General features: G+C 41.5%; 2 protein-coding genes across 2 annotated transcripts in view; one reads left to right on the forward strand and one right to left on the reverse strand.

Moving 5' to 3' along the window:
* Positions 1-230: 230 nt before the first annotated feature.
* On the forward strand, positions 231-6,342 carry LOC119387064 (ankyrin repeat domain-containing protein 39). The gene is made up of 4 exons (XM_037654366.2): positions 231-484; positions 544-632; positions 1,604-1,807; positions 5,564-6,342. Exons 1-4 carry the CDS (start codon positions 253-255, stop codon positions 5,705-5,707), a joined length of 669 nt encoding a protein of 222 aa, XP_037510294.1. The 5' UTR covers positions 231-252; the 3' UTR covers positions 5,708-6,342.
* Positions 6,337-14,908, reverse strand: part of LOC119387061 (myosin-VIIa-like) — a 142,884-nt gene continuing 134,312 nt past the window's right edge. The window contains 7 exon segments of the mRNA XM_049413356.1: positions 6,337-7,428; positions 11,490-11,609; positions 11,786-11,869; positions 12,614-12,730; positions 12,819-12,885; positions 13,494-13,612; positions 13,865-13,971. Of these exon segments, the coding sequence (XP_049269313.1) occupies positions 7,339-7,428; positions 11,490-11,609; positions 11,786-11,869; positions 12,614-12,730; positions 12,819-12,885; positions 13,494-13,612; positions 13,865-13,971 (704 nt within the window). The 3' untranslated portion in view covers positions 6,337-7,338.

Here is a 14,908-nt window from a genome sequence, read left to right on the forward strand (position 1 = left end):
GACGCGTACTGCGTGGAGAAATTTCATCGTCGCGCGTAGAAAACATCGCAGAACAAGGAATGCAAGAACTTACCTCGACGTGAGTTGACACCGGCGCGAAGCGCGTTTAGGGACAAGTTGAGCTAGGGGCGTTCTCCTCCTCAGTACCTAGGCCAGCAGCCGTCTTCAGGGAGAAAAAGTGCCCAGAAGCGCGTTTCAGGCGCTATCGGATGGCGGCGCGGCGGTCGCTCCCTGTAGTGGCCACGAAAACAAATGTCGCAATGTCAACAAGCACGATGGAACGATGGTTTAGGAGCGCGCTACTTTCGCGGCGGTTGTGAGGAGCGTTTGTTCAGTATCGTGAAGCTGCTGATTGAATCTACTTTGTCAGTTCTATCGATTGCCAATATGCACTGTCCGCACGACTGTTCACACGGTTCAGCGGCGCCATCAGTTCACCAAACATTGGAAGAACTAGATTTCAGCAGAGGTCTGCTCGGCGCAGGTAGGCTCTAAACAACAAACTCGCTTCACTACTTCATTTGTTTGTTTGTTTGTTTTTAGCCTCTGATGGGGACTACAAGAAGGTCGAGTCACTTCTTCAGAAAGGCGGTGATCCTGATCAGGTGGACGGTTACGGCTACAGTGCACTTGTAAGTTACACTGAAGCAGCGATCTTTTGTAAAATTTCATATTTTCCTTCTGCCTATGTTTGCCCTCATCAAAACTGGATATATAAGAAGTTGCACTGGTGGATTCATATTGTTTCCTGCCTTATTCTTAAAAAAAAATTGTTGGGGCTCTGAATTTTTGTGTATACGCATGATGAAGCTATCAGAGTCGCAGTTCTAGGACAACTGTGCAGGTTTCTAACTTGGTTTTTGTCTCTGTAATGTTGTTGCTGTCTGCATTGAATGTTTCCCCTTCATAACACATGTCGAAATCGGAGCTGTAGTGTCCCTATAATTATTGAAGAATGTTTCCGTGAACCCCGAAATTTTCAAATGCTCCATCCAGATTTTGTAGTGGGCACTGTAAGGATGCAACAAATGCGACTTTTCGCACTGTGCACAACATATGTGGACCAGTTGGTTACTGCTTAGTGTGTAAAAAAAGAAAAAAAAAACAACATTTGCAAAAGTGGGACAAGACGTCAAGTACCACGGGCAGACCGCGCTGTATCACATAATTTTTTTTAAATGAGAACCAAGAGACAATAATGCCAAGTCATATTCTTTCCTCCATAATTTTTTGTTGCAAATGCAGCGTAACCACTCTCATCCTCAATTTATGAAGCGTCTTAACTGAAAAGTGCTCCGGTAATCAAGATAACCATGCTTTTGGGCAAGCCTTCTTAGATTTAATTGACAAATTCATTTATATCAACTTTCAGGTATTTTATTTTTGAGTGAATGCTACATGACTTTTTGTTGTGGAAGATTTTGAAGATAACTAGTCAATGATGTCATATCAAAATACAATTGCTTGTTCATTTTAAAAGTGCCGGTGTCTTGTACACTGACTAAAAAATGTTGTAAAAAAATGTGCTCGACTTTTGTGCAACATTTCTTGTGGGAAATAAACTGTTGCCAATTACACTTGCATTGCGTCATCACTTTTGCAGATCTATGCCTGCAGGCATGGACATTCAGACGTAGTTGAACTGCTGCTCAGTCGTGGTGCACGACCAAATGTGCAGACAAACGGGGGTGCCACAGCCCTCCACCGTGCATCTTACAAAGGGCACGTGAAATGCGTGCATTTACTTCTCAGCAAAGGTGCAGACTGCACTCTAGTAGACAGTGACGGCAAAACAGCCCTGCACAAGGTGATGAAATACTTGCTGTACAGTCTAAATCACAAGTTCATATAGTATGTGTATCCATGTTGAAGAGGCAGTGTATGTGTGACAGTTCAGTACTTGAAGACAGTAACATTGCAGCCAGTCTCAAATTGTAGCTAGCTGTCCAGGCAACAGCACTTGGCCTGTACAAATTAACCTGTGTAGCAGCCGATATCAATTTAGTTGCTGTGATTGCACAAGAGATATGGTCTATAACATTAAAGGGACACTATAAGTGAAACAATGAATCAGCTTAGATTGATAAATTGTACTCTGAGAACTCTAATGTCGTGAATTTCACCATCACATGTTTGTTAATAGAGCACAAAACCAAGGTCAAAGTCTCATTTTTTTAATTTCGCGGCGAACTCTCCGCACGCGACATCGCGGACTTCAAAATGTATTTTTCGTATTTTAGCAACATTCACTCAAAGAAATTTCGTAAAATTTGGTATGTTATGTCTGTGGCCCCCTCAGAGGACAATGTACTTCATTTTTACCAAATAGGCACTACTTATGACTTAGTCAGCGCCGTCAAAATCTATGACGTTGCAGCGTTTAGTGCAGTAATTTGAAGGTTCCTTCGCTACCTGCATTTTCTTCTCGTGCGTTTTCTAGCTTACCAAGCGTCTCGCGGTAAGAATGGCGTTTCGGTATTGTATTTACTAAAATGTGTATAGTCGTATTTTTCTTTAGTGTCCCTTTAATATTCGAAGTTATTCAACAAAGAACAAGCCAACTGCAGTAATCTAATTTAGAATAAAGTAATGTCCTAGCAAAGTTGACGCATCTTCTATCAGGTTAAGTATAGAGACGTCACGTACATGAATTGCAAAATTTACAGGTTTCTCGGATAACATGGTACAAGTTCCCCTACTGTAAATTTTTAGAGGTGTTCCAGCAGCGAAAATATCAAACTAAATTGAATACGAGCACCTGAGAGAAATGACCTATAAATGCCGAGTTTAATACAACCATGCCTCAAAAAGGTGAACTTCAAGTTTCCTTAGAAAAGGTTTATTCACACTCACTTGATATGTGTGTCCAATATGCTGTTTGCAATTGGACTGAAGCAAATGCACTTTACCTTGTCTTCTGGTGCCTTTTTCCTTGTTATGTGTCAAGTGAAGATTGCAGAAAACGGCATTCCCCCTTTTATTGATGGCAAATGGGTCTATCAGACCATTTAAACAAAAAGTAATCCCATTAGGCAAATTACAAACGTCTAAGAAATGGGGTACCTAGCAAAGCAGCTTTACAACTAAGTGTTCTTGTCCGGTAACTATGTTTGTCCTTCTAAGTTAGCATCCGTATTCTCAGACAAGTGTCGATGCGAAGTTTGTCCTTCACCTGACCAAATTGTGCACAGCACTGCCGCTTGACTGAAAATGATGCCATTTTTCTCAAGAACTGCTGCCGATTATCACTCGGAGGTAATAGCCACTCCTGCCGAGATGTGGCACTGCTGTCGAGCGTTGAGTCGAGGGATGTTCTGGTATATGGGGCTGAGGCTTTGCAAGAATCCATCTGAAAATGTCACGCCCTCATAGTATCCCTTCACATAGCTAGAGCAGCCACCGAGACCAGTTTTGATGTGAACTAGAATTTCTTTTGATCATGCTGCACAGTGGCCGAGCATGGCATCTGGTGCAGACTTTTTATATTTAAGTATTAACGTTCTTAGCAAGCGGAACATGCAACTTATGCTTCTTGCTTTTTCATTATAGCACCACTCCGTGCTGCTCTTTCCTTCTTTCTTTTTTTTATTGTGCAAATGGGCACAAAGCTAGTTGAGTCGTGACGATAAAAGTAGAATAGAATTCCCCTTGCAAGTAATTGTTTATTGTTAGCACTATTATCAGAGAATGTCTCAAGATTATAAAAAACTAAGTAATTGAAATGCTCACGGTGACGGCAAGGCAACATGGGGGAAAAACTGCACATGCTATGAGCTTGCAACAGTAAAGGCTGGAGGTATGTATAAAAGAGGTCTGTGTTTTTCAAGGCTTATTGTACAGTGGTACTATTCATTTTTTTATACTGAGGTGAATGATCGATTCCATTGATAACTGGGGTGAAGGTTTTTGAGAAACAATATCTAAGCAACAACTTGATGTGGGCTAGTTGGTTCATACTTAGAACAAATAAAGTAACAGCGCGAATGAAACAAGGACGACAAAGGAACGAAGACCTTTTGGATCCATAACGAAGGTGATAAGTGTATCAGTTCGCCCTCTCTTCTACTCTCGGAGAGAGAAATAAACTTCTTGAAAGAAAGATTGAGAGTGTGATTAGTTAGTGTTTGTTGTGCGCATGTTCATTCTGAGAATGTATAAAAGGCTGGTTTTTCTTGAAATAAACATTCAGTTGGCAGTAAAACAGCGCTTGTCCCGTGGTCTTCGTTCCTTTGTCGTCCTTGTTTCATTCGCGCTGTTACTTTATTTGTTCTAAATATCTAAGCACAAGAAAAGAATAAAAAATGATGAATATCATTGCATATATGGGCTCATGCACCACTTGCTGTGAAACAGTTGGGACAGGACTTCAAGTGCAGTGTTCGTTACGACATAGGTTTTTTTATGCTTTTGTTATCATTGATTGGCAAACAGTGTTTCAACACTTGCCTTGCTGAACAGTATGCAAGTTGTTTCATAGGAAAGTCTCTGTGTAACACTTAAAACAAGCTTTTCTGTGCCTCTGTTTGACGAATGGCCTTGTGGATCTACATACAGTGGAATCTTGTTGCTACGATTCTGCACAATACATTTCTTGGCCTAATGCATTTGTCTTTTTATTCCTGGCCAAGGTCCCTTGGAAATGGTGCATTTTCATGTGTTTAATGCAATCGCATTTTTGCCCAAAATTGTATAATACGACCGCAAAGGTGGATTTTGACCGATCAAGAAATCCTACATTTATTCTTCGGTATACCAGCTCAAACCGCATTCCAACAAGCCATGCTGTGCACGTTGAAGAGTTGCTGAGCTGTGCACGTTGCAGAGCTGCATTTCTTAGCGAAAATATCGCTGCGTCCACTGATGATAATGATGTGCCAGGCAAAGAATTTCAGAATAATTCAGAAGAATACTTTTCTAAATGTACTCCTAGACGATGAGAAGAAGAAAGTGCAACGCAAGTTGACCAGCTACTTTAATGTGGCTCAATAAAAGTGAGCTGCTGATGGAGTATATACATATTTTCCTCCTTTTTTCAACCTCTTTGGTTACTTCGATTTTTGGATAATACTTTTTTATATTCCAGTTCCTCTGAAAAACATACCGACGAGATTATGCTGTATTTGTATGACGGTATATCTAATGACAAGGCATTTTGTACCATGGATTTGATTCAATCTGCCAAAGGAAATGCAACAGCTGCACTTCAGCAATTTTCATTTTCGGTGCTTCTGGCCAAAGTTGTTTGAAATAAGAAAACTAATGAACCTTTATTCAGATCACCCCAGTGAGTCGAATTATAAAATTCAGGAAGGTTACGTGTGATCTTAACCTTATTACATACTGTGCTCAGGATACACAACACTTTTCCCGCTATAATTATGAGCACTTATTTAACTCCAAGCTTGCTGTAAATTTTGGACGTAATCTTTAGCTTTTTGATAATATCTTCGAAGCTGGTTACTAAACAGTACTTGTCGTTCATTTCCAACATGCTTTTGTGCGATTGCCTGTATGTTGGTTGTAGTCGTTAAAATGTAGGTAATTGTTTATGGCCATCCTACAGGCAGCAGAGAATGGGCATGAGGAAGTCTGCAGGATGCTTCTGCAAAAGTCCCCAGGTCTACTTGTGGTGAAGGACAGTCGTGGGAAGACAGCATTGGAATGTGCACTGCCAAAGCATTCACACCTCTCCGAGGTGCTTCGGTGACCGCAACGAATGTGGACAATGATAGCAGAACAAAACACTTTGTCTGACCCCGATGTACTGTGGTTTGCTCTACTTGTGCGTTCCATGGTACATGCTACTTAGTGCAGACAAACCTGTCACACATATTTGTGTCTGGTATCCCACCAAACTTGGCCTTCTTCACGTATGTCCACTTTGTAAACTGTTTGTGTGCGGTTGCCATGCGGTAATCAAACTGAACTTGACAAAGCAAAACTAACGTTATCAAGCGAGGAGACTGTGACTAATTTTTTTCTACATGCTGTAAAGTACAGCACTGACATAACAAAACCCTATATCCCACCCATGCCACACTGCCAGTTTCAAATTCGTTTCTTAGCACCATACAGGGTCGGCCAATATTAAAAGGAGCACCTACATTCAGGCAGTTATTTCACCAAAAGTGCAAGTTTGAATTTTTGCTGGTTTGCAGATGTTCAGCAGTTCCTCATTTGAAGAGTGTGCCGAATGCTGCCCTCAAACACTAAATGGCAGTGTTCAATGCAAATAAGATGTTCCCTTTGTTACTGGGGCCTTGTGCTCATATGCCCAAGCGAAATTCTGCTCACAGTCACTATCTGTGGCGTCAAGTCAAGTAATGAAGACAACGATCTGTTATTCTTGCTTTTATTGTCTGGAATGTACGTTCATTCATTTACAGAAGTTTGCGATTACTTGACGTTACCACACCCTCCACGCTGGAATGTGCTGCAGAGATGTTCATCGCAGTATATTTTGTACAGTGGAAATATTGGCTGCCACAAGTGAGAGCACACAGGCTCTCTGCTGCCTTCTATCTATGTTCACAACTCTGAGAAGTACATGTCAAAAACGAAATAAAAAAATTAGAAAAAAAGAGCAGCTTGGCTGCGAATTTTTGATTTTTCACACTGTCAAGAAGAAAAGTTGCAACTTGCCTGCAACGAATTCTTGCACCGCGAACAATCACAAAAAAATGTCATGAGTGGAGTTGGGTCCTACATAAAAGATAAATAAAATGTCATCACGTTTTCATACAAACAAAAAGAATATCGACAGGCTGTCAGGTCAAGAATGACTGCCTTTCCAAGGCTTCAACGTAAAGTGAATGAGAAGGAAGATAAGAAAAACAAAAAACAGAACCCTGCATACTGTAAGGTGTGTGTAAGTGGTGAAAACCGAAGTTCATCTTCACATGTGCCGCTGCCTTGTGTAGACTCTCATTAACAGTACCGGACCGATGAGGGGAAAGGAGAAGGACAGCACTTCCCACTCAGTATTATGTGTATAGTATTGACAAGTAAACACTAACACACTCGTGTCGCTTGCTTAAGGGTGACAAACTGAGCCATGCTCAGCACACCTGCATGGACGGACATCACACTTAGCAGCCTCTTGGAGTGAAACGCTGTTTTGACAGACATAACAGCAGGCACAAGGTGATAAAAGATGCGCAGACTGCCGTCAAGTTTTGCATGAGTGAAAACCCTGACCCTCTGTTAAACTGTTGTCGTGCGTGCTGGCATTTCAATGCGCACGCGTGTAAGAAATGCAGAACGATATTCCCATGGCAGCTTACGAACAGCTTGGCGACAAAAGCTGCTATTACATTGGACGGCGTGCCAGCTCGCATTTCACTGCTTCACTCGCAGAGTCCTTTGTTTGTTCATGTTTGTTAGCAGCAGGCTGATGTATGAAGTCAGTAAGTCATCCATTTTGTAGCCCTGCAATGACAAAGAGCACACAATGTACACCAAAAACACACTCAAGTGAAGAAATGAAATGAGCAGAAAATTGTAAAGAATTAAACATCAACAGAAACATGTCTCGCTCAGTAGAACAATATGTAGTAAAAGGATACTCTCCAGTGAATATTTGTTTTAAAGAAAAACTAACCCAACATTTCGAGACCAATTCGGTCTCTCCTTCCGGGGCGACTGTTCCAAAAGACACCGAAGGATTTAGAACAGTCACCCCTGAAGAAGCCTCCAAATTTTTGGTTAGTTTTTCTTTAAAACAAACCTTGGCTGGAGAGTTGTCTTTTACAATATGAAAAAAAAAAATAAAGCTGTGTAATAATGTACATCATGCGATCAGCCAATTTAAAAAAAAAGGCAGAAGTTCAGGGGAACATGGAAGCTTGAGGAGATGAAAAATTCGTGAACACGGTGGGGTGTCGCTGGAGCCGACGTTTCGACAAGCGGACTTGTCTTCTTCAAGGCTGCAACTACTTTCCTTAGCGCGTGTACGTATATGCTTCATACCCTCTCCTCCAACCCAAACAAAGGAGGAGGAGAGGGCAACTGCAAGGTTATACATACACACGCCAAGGAAATCAGATTACAGCCTTGAAGAAGACTAATCCACTTGTCGAAATGTCGGCTCCAGCGACACTTGGTGTTCACAAATAAGTCAATTTGAGCTATTTGTCAGGTGTGCAAACCCTTTAAAGCAGGATTTAATTAATCCTAAGCTGAACAAAAGAAACAAGGCATCGCATGATCTAACTGCTTGAACAAGCAGACACACAAAGCACAGATTTCTGCTTGCTTCAGCACAGCCTCATTTCAGGTACTATATGCACAAGCATGCACAAAGCTACTGCAGACGGCAGGGAGAGTTTTATAATTCAGTAATTGTCAAATTCTTTTGAAGAGAAAAGTTGAAAAATTTATGTGAATAATTTTCATTAGGCAGTACAGTATGAACCTCCTTTTTAGTCACTGTTGGGAGAGTAAAATGCACAAATTTTGGCAATGACTAGCAAGTTTTGCTTATATTGGGCACTCCTAAAATGCAGTGAAGAAACTATACCAGGATAAAACATCTCTCAAGTTGTGACTAAATTGGCCCACTAAACACTGAATTCTTTAGTGAGCCATGCACAATACTCAATATAATTGAGGGAATGGATTTAAAAAAATTACACCTCCCGCTAAAGGGGACCATGGGGCGATGCGAAGCCGGAGCACTTGCATGATCGCGTTCGGTTGGGCATGCTACCGACCTCACGTCATGGAATGCGAAGAGGAATGCTACGTGCGTCATGTCTTCCCTCTAGCCTGGTCGTTAATTCTCACAGGGCGAGTGGGAAATGCGGTCAACAGATGCGCGAGAGGGGGGGAGCGTAGGAGAGGAGAGGAGGGGGACGAGGATGCGCATGCGCAGTAAGGGTGGTCCTGCCGCACACCGCCACCACCACCGGATTGAACTCTGTCGTAAGATGCTTCGCATCTAAAAAGTACTACTACATTGGTGCAGTACTTTGTGTCAACACAGTTTTCTTGACAATCCTACTGTATGACTACTTCATGAAGCTAAGCGCATTATGTGAATATATGCGAATACAATAACACTGTAACTGAGCTAAGTGCAGTTACAGTGTCACTATATTCACATATATATATTCACATAATGAACTGCGAGAATATTGGGTCACTTTTCTGTGCAATAGAATTTACTTTTTTTTGTGCGTTACTTATTTTATGTAAAATTTCACACTGTCACTTCAAAGCACAGTGCACATATGGCATTCGTCGATGCTCTCACATTGCAGCGACACTATCAAGCTACATTAAGAACCTAACTCTTTACTGGGCAAACTTGTGCCAGAAAATCAAGCGACATTCAAATCACAACAATAGCGGTGTGCATGGTCGATGGCCGTCAAATGCGATCTCATGGGTCAAGTTTGTTTATATCTTATATGCTTAATACAGTAAATTCCAGAATAACTACTCATCCTCACTTACATAGAAGAGTCTCCAACAGCATTTACATTACACATGCAATACGGTTAGATGAAGTTCTTTCAGTACGGAATCCACGGCAACAAAATCTTTTGGTTACAATAGCTGTGTCAATGACAAATAGATAACTGTGACAATTCAATGAAAGATGCATCTTCATCACAAGACTTGGTTATATACATCACATACCGTATTTACTTGAATCTAAGTCGATGCTTTTGTCGAAAATACGATGTGCTAAAGAGGGGGGTCGGCCTAGATTCGAGTACCATGATTAAGCTTTTTTTTTGGCCTTGCGAATTTCGGGGGTCGGCCTACAATCGAGGGCGGCCTAGATTCGAGTAAATACGGTAGTATCTGTGGTAGTACAGGGTTTGTCTGAAAAGTGATGTCAGTGATTATATTGTAAAATGTCTATACTTCACAACACACTTGGACCGGCTGATATTGGTGGAGGGAGAAGTTAGCTTACGCATGCACGGTTGCACTGTCGTCTACTACCATCTGGAAAGTAAGGACAGAGTTTTCCATGAAACTCGTTTTCGTTTCCCGTGCAAGCCACAATGCAACGTTCGTTGGAGCAAAGGATCGCCACCAAGTTTTGTGTGAAACTCGGCAAGTCCATAGAAACTTTTCCTATGATAAAGACAACAATACAGCGCTCGTTGGAACAAAGGATTGCCATCAAGTTTTGTGTGAAACTCGGCCAGTCCATAGTGAAAACTTTTCCTATGATAAAGATGGGCTTTGGTGATAATTGTTTGTTAGAACATCAAGTGTACCGGTGGCACAAGGCCCTCTGAGAAGGTCGTGAAGAGGTCAGCGATGAAGCGTGTGCTGGACGGCCGTCGACGACCATCACCAATGAAAATGTGATGCATGTGAGAGATCTTCTGAATTCAGACTGTCGTTTGAGTGCCCATTTAATGGCATAGCCATTAAACATTCCAAAAAGTGCCATTCGCAAGGTTTTGACAGATAATTTGCAGATGCGAAAAGTGTGTGACAAGACTGTGCCCAAAGTGTGTGTAACAGACGACCAAAAATCGCCCCGAGTTGAAACGTGTCACGAACTTTTGGACTTGTGTGAAAGTGACCCCACTTTTTAGACAACGTTATAACAGGTGATGAGTCTTGGGTGTTTGAATACGACACCAAAACAAATAAGCAAAGTGCTGAGTGGCACACCTCAGTGTCTCCTCACCCCAAGAATGCCGGAATGAGCAAGTCAAAGGTCAAGCAAGACCATGCTCTTTGTGTTCTTTGACATCAGGGGGATAGTCCACCATGGGTTTGTACCACATGGCACAACCATTAACACCGAATTCTATATGAAAGTGTTCAAGGGACCCAAACAAAGTGTTTATCGAGTCCAGCCTGATATCGTGGGGGACTGGAAACTTCACCATGACAATGCGCCAGCCTACACCACCTTCGTCATGACCTGGTCGATTCAAAGGTGCCAAGGGTTCCTCAGCCACCCTACAGTCCTAACCTGGCTTCCCCAGACTTCTTTTTGTTTTCGTGCTTAAAAACTCCCATGAAAGGACATCACTTACGGACAGTTGACAAAGTCAAAGAGGCTTTCACCAAGGTTCTAAAGACGCATTTTATGGCTGTAAACCTCGCCAGAAGCGATGTATCAGAGCAGGAGGAGCCTATTTTGAGACCTTTTAATGTGTTGTACTGATCTGATCAATACATCTTCTTTAATTGACTCATTGACATTACTTTTCGGACATACCCTGTATAACTATACGCTATGTAGTCTGTCGACATGGTGCTGCAAGGAGTTGCCCATCGTGACAGGTACATTACTCATTACTCATGGTGGTAATATTGTAGAAAGATATGTCGGAGTGCAGGAACATCAAAAGATGCAAGTAATTCAGAACATAGTTCAGCTTATTCAGCAATCGTATTTAGCAGTTCACTAAAACTTACTTTCACAGTGACTTTTGTACACTGCATGGCCACTCCTCGAGGCACACATGTTATCACAAACACCGAAAACAGAATGAGAAGGTAATACTCACAAGGGGTGTCTCGCATAGCAGCTTGTTACCGCGCACCAGGTTGCCAATGGTCATGTGGAAGTAAGTGTTCCCGCTGCTCCAATTGGAGATGCGCGTGAATGGGTGGGTGACTAGGATATCCTGTTGCAAAGAGAACGAGAGCATTCAGATGCATGCTCACTGAAAGATATGCACATTATGTGACGCAAAAAGCTTTTCACATATGCTTCTTACATAAACAATACAAACAAGATCGGCTGTGTAAAAATTTCTGGCTGGCATGCTTCAGCTTGCACGTTCAATACGCAGTTGCTTACCTTGGAAACTGGATGAATCAAACTCACTCCCTGCTTGTTAATGGCAATCAACAGCTGCTCTGGGTATGTTGGCTCCGTAGTTTGCTGAAAGGTAGAGCACATTTTCAATAACAATTTCATTACTCAACTTTAGCAAAATTCTAATTTTTTTTTTTTTGCAACCCAATTATTGTGCTTCAGGATTTATTGTTTGTTTGAATCACTCAGACAAGGCCTCAACAACTAAGTTGTGTTGGAATTTATACTTTCAGAATTAATATGATTATTTCTTCTCTACACATTCATGGGTACTCAGCAGCTCTACTTGTTCATTCTGCCTATTCTATGATCAATTAGTGAGGAGGTGTTGCATGTAGGGAAGGAAAGTGCCATCATCAGGTCATAATGTGTACAAGAGAAGCCTAAATTTTGTCTTAACATCAATCCTATTCGTGCTCAGTATGGTGCAAACCAATGCAAAGGTCTCAGCCTCACATGGCTAATCACAAATGTATCTTTTGTGATCACAAATTATCTTTTTTTGATGAAAAATGCTCATCAGCAGCACATGATCCACATACCAAAGTCCAATGAGCACCGGTCTAAGCAATGATTTTAAAATTTAGGTGACTAGGGCAGCTATACTGAATATGTGCTCTGAAATGAACATGGGACTTGCTTCAGCTCAATTCGCCATAGGTTTCCTTAGAACAGCAAAGTGCAACAGAATGAGGTAATCTGTCATGGTGGATGCATATTCTATCAACGTGCACATGTTTTCGTACAGAGTTAATGCTTATGCCCAATATCTATGTAGGATAAAAAAGAAAAGATGAATGCATTACTTACCTTGACTTCAAAGAATGCCGAGCCAAATGTTGGCCATTTGTAGATGATTTTCAAGAACATAATCTTGGCGTCTTCTTGCGACGTTCCTGCATCCTGGTTATAAGCAGCTACGATAGCCTGGGGAATAACAACAGTGATACCATGAAATGCATGAACAATTTAAGCACAAACTGACAGAAAAAATTAGCAATCGGTGTTTGCATACCCTCTTCCAGTCATTGGCACTCTGTGCCTTGATCATGTCTGCGGGAACAAGCTCTCTGAGCATGGACCTGTGGGGCAACAAAGTGGGAAACAAAATGAGAAACAGAAAGAAGATAAAGAATAGAGCATTTCGAAAATTTCTTTCAATGCTTATAAAGTATTTGAATGCCCAAAATATCTCGGATGAAATTATTATACTCAATTTAAAAACAAAAATCTACAGTTACGATTAAATTAAGAGCAATAGTAAAAATGTCATTGAAAAAAGAAGGTTACACAAAAATCAGTTATGATCTACCAAAAATTAGTTTCTTTACAGTTCATAGTTATGGCAATGCAGTGCTAGACAACGAATACTACAAAGTACTAAAGAGAAGAAGAAAAGACAAGACATGAGCTGCCAAACCAACTTGCCCACCTATCCGCCATCCTGCAATGCATTTTTTGTCAGTATTTGTATTGCCCTTTGTTTTTTATTTGATGCAGCTTAGATGACCATATATCAACATTCATCTGCATGCGTTACAGAGCTAAGTGGGAGGAAAGACGTGAGGATTTCCTCTGGTCTCTGTGCATATACTGAACGAGAAATGTTGGCCTCAAACTGAAAAAAAAAAACAAACCCCAAAGCAGTTGCAAATAACTAACTCGAAACAACTGCAAACAAGTGACTTACGGGACAGCCTGCAGTTCCACCTTGCTCTCCCCGAATCGAACCCTGTATATAAGGGCAGCGAGCTTGGCGGCCTCTTCCTTGGTGCACTTGTGGTAGCCACGAAGCAACTTGGGCAGTTCCTGCAACACGGAGCAAATGGCATGCACCGCATTTGAATTCAGGTGCCAGAAAATCAAGTCTCATTTCTTACTGCACAACAAAGGAATGTCAATCAATGGATACACGTATGGGTTTAAAAACCTCAAGCTAAGCAATCATTCGGCACAGCCTACTCTTATTGAACTGTACGGAAGACGCACACTTCTGGTGAATAAACCAAATGAATATGGCAGGACAAGGAAAAGGGTTGAGGAGGTTGAGGACATGGCTACCTGGTGAAAATGGAAGATGATGTCTGCATTCTTGTCCTTCCCAGGTATGGTGTTTGTCCAGAGCTTCTTCATGAAGAACACTTGGTACGTGAACTGAGGTATAGATCCTGTAGCCAGAATGGAACTTAGTTTAGAGAACACTTTGCTTATGCTGGCATTTTAATACCGAGGATGTTACGCAGCTGTGTCAAACGTACCATCAAAAGAATTGCTATACTGAACTAGCAGCACAAACTTGGAAAAATGCTAGTTAGCAATTCATCCTATATGGAAACACGTTACAATTACAAGCCAAGGTGCAGAAACTAACGTTGGATAAAGAATATTGCCCAAATGCAGTCCCGCAAGAAAGACAAAGGCCATGCGGATATATGGAGACTTGAAACCACTGATAACACTGTTTCAACTTTCCCCATAACGGTGCTTGTCTCTGTCAAGGCCTAAACGAGAAAAAAAAAACGTTCTCTGTCAAACTCCTGACTACAGCTGCAGGCGTCCCTTGTTCGTCCACACTCGGTCTCATGTCCTTGTCCGTAATAAGTAATGTGTTTCCAATAAACACAGATATGGTCATCTCGATGAAACAGGAATCTTGTTAAATGAACAGCAAAAATGTGGTAGTATTTGGTAAACAAAGAGGACACGTGGGACAATTATTCACAGCACCGCATGCTACATGTCATTTCTGTACAGTAATGTCTCGTTTTTCCCAAGCATTTGTGAGTAGTAGTAAAAGAACACCCGCGGTTTCCTTTTTCACTGCATCCAATCTCATTTATTAACCAAGAAATGAGCCAAGTCGAGAGTTTAACCGAAGAAGTCCAGAACTCAGAGGATTGCCACCCGACCACCACCAAGCACCAACACCTCTCAAGCAGCCACATCCACATAAGTGCTCAAGATAAGAAGAAGGGTAGCAAAACTATCTTGCCTGCAAAATGGTTTTCTCGGTGGCATAGATATGTTATTAAAGGGACCTTGCAAGATCCGATTAGAAAGATATAGGATGTGTCTAACAGCAAAGGGTATCTCATTTCAATCGTA

This window comes from Rhipicephalus sanguineus, chromosome 3, assembly GCF_013339695.2.
Source record: "Rhipicephalus sanguineus isolate Rsan-2018 chromosome 3, BIME_Rsan_1.4, whole genome shotgun sequence".
Taxonomy (NCBI): domain Eukaryota; kingdom Metazoa; phylum Arthropoda; class Arachnida; order Ixodida; family Ixodidae; genus Rhipicephalus; species Rhipicephalus sanguineus.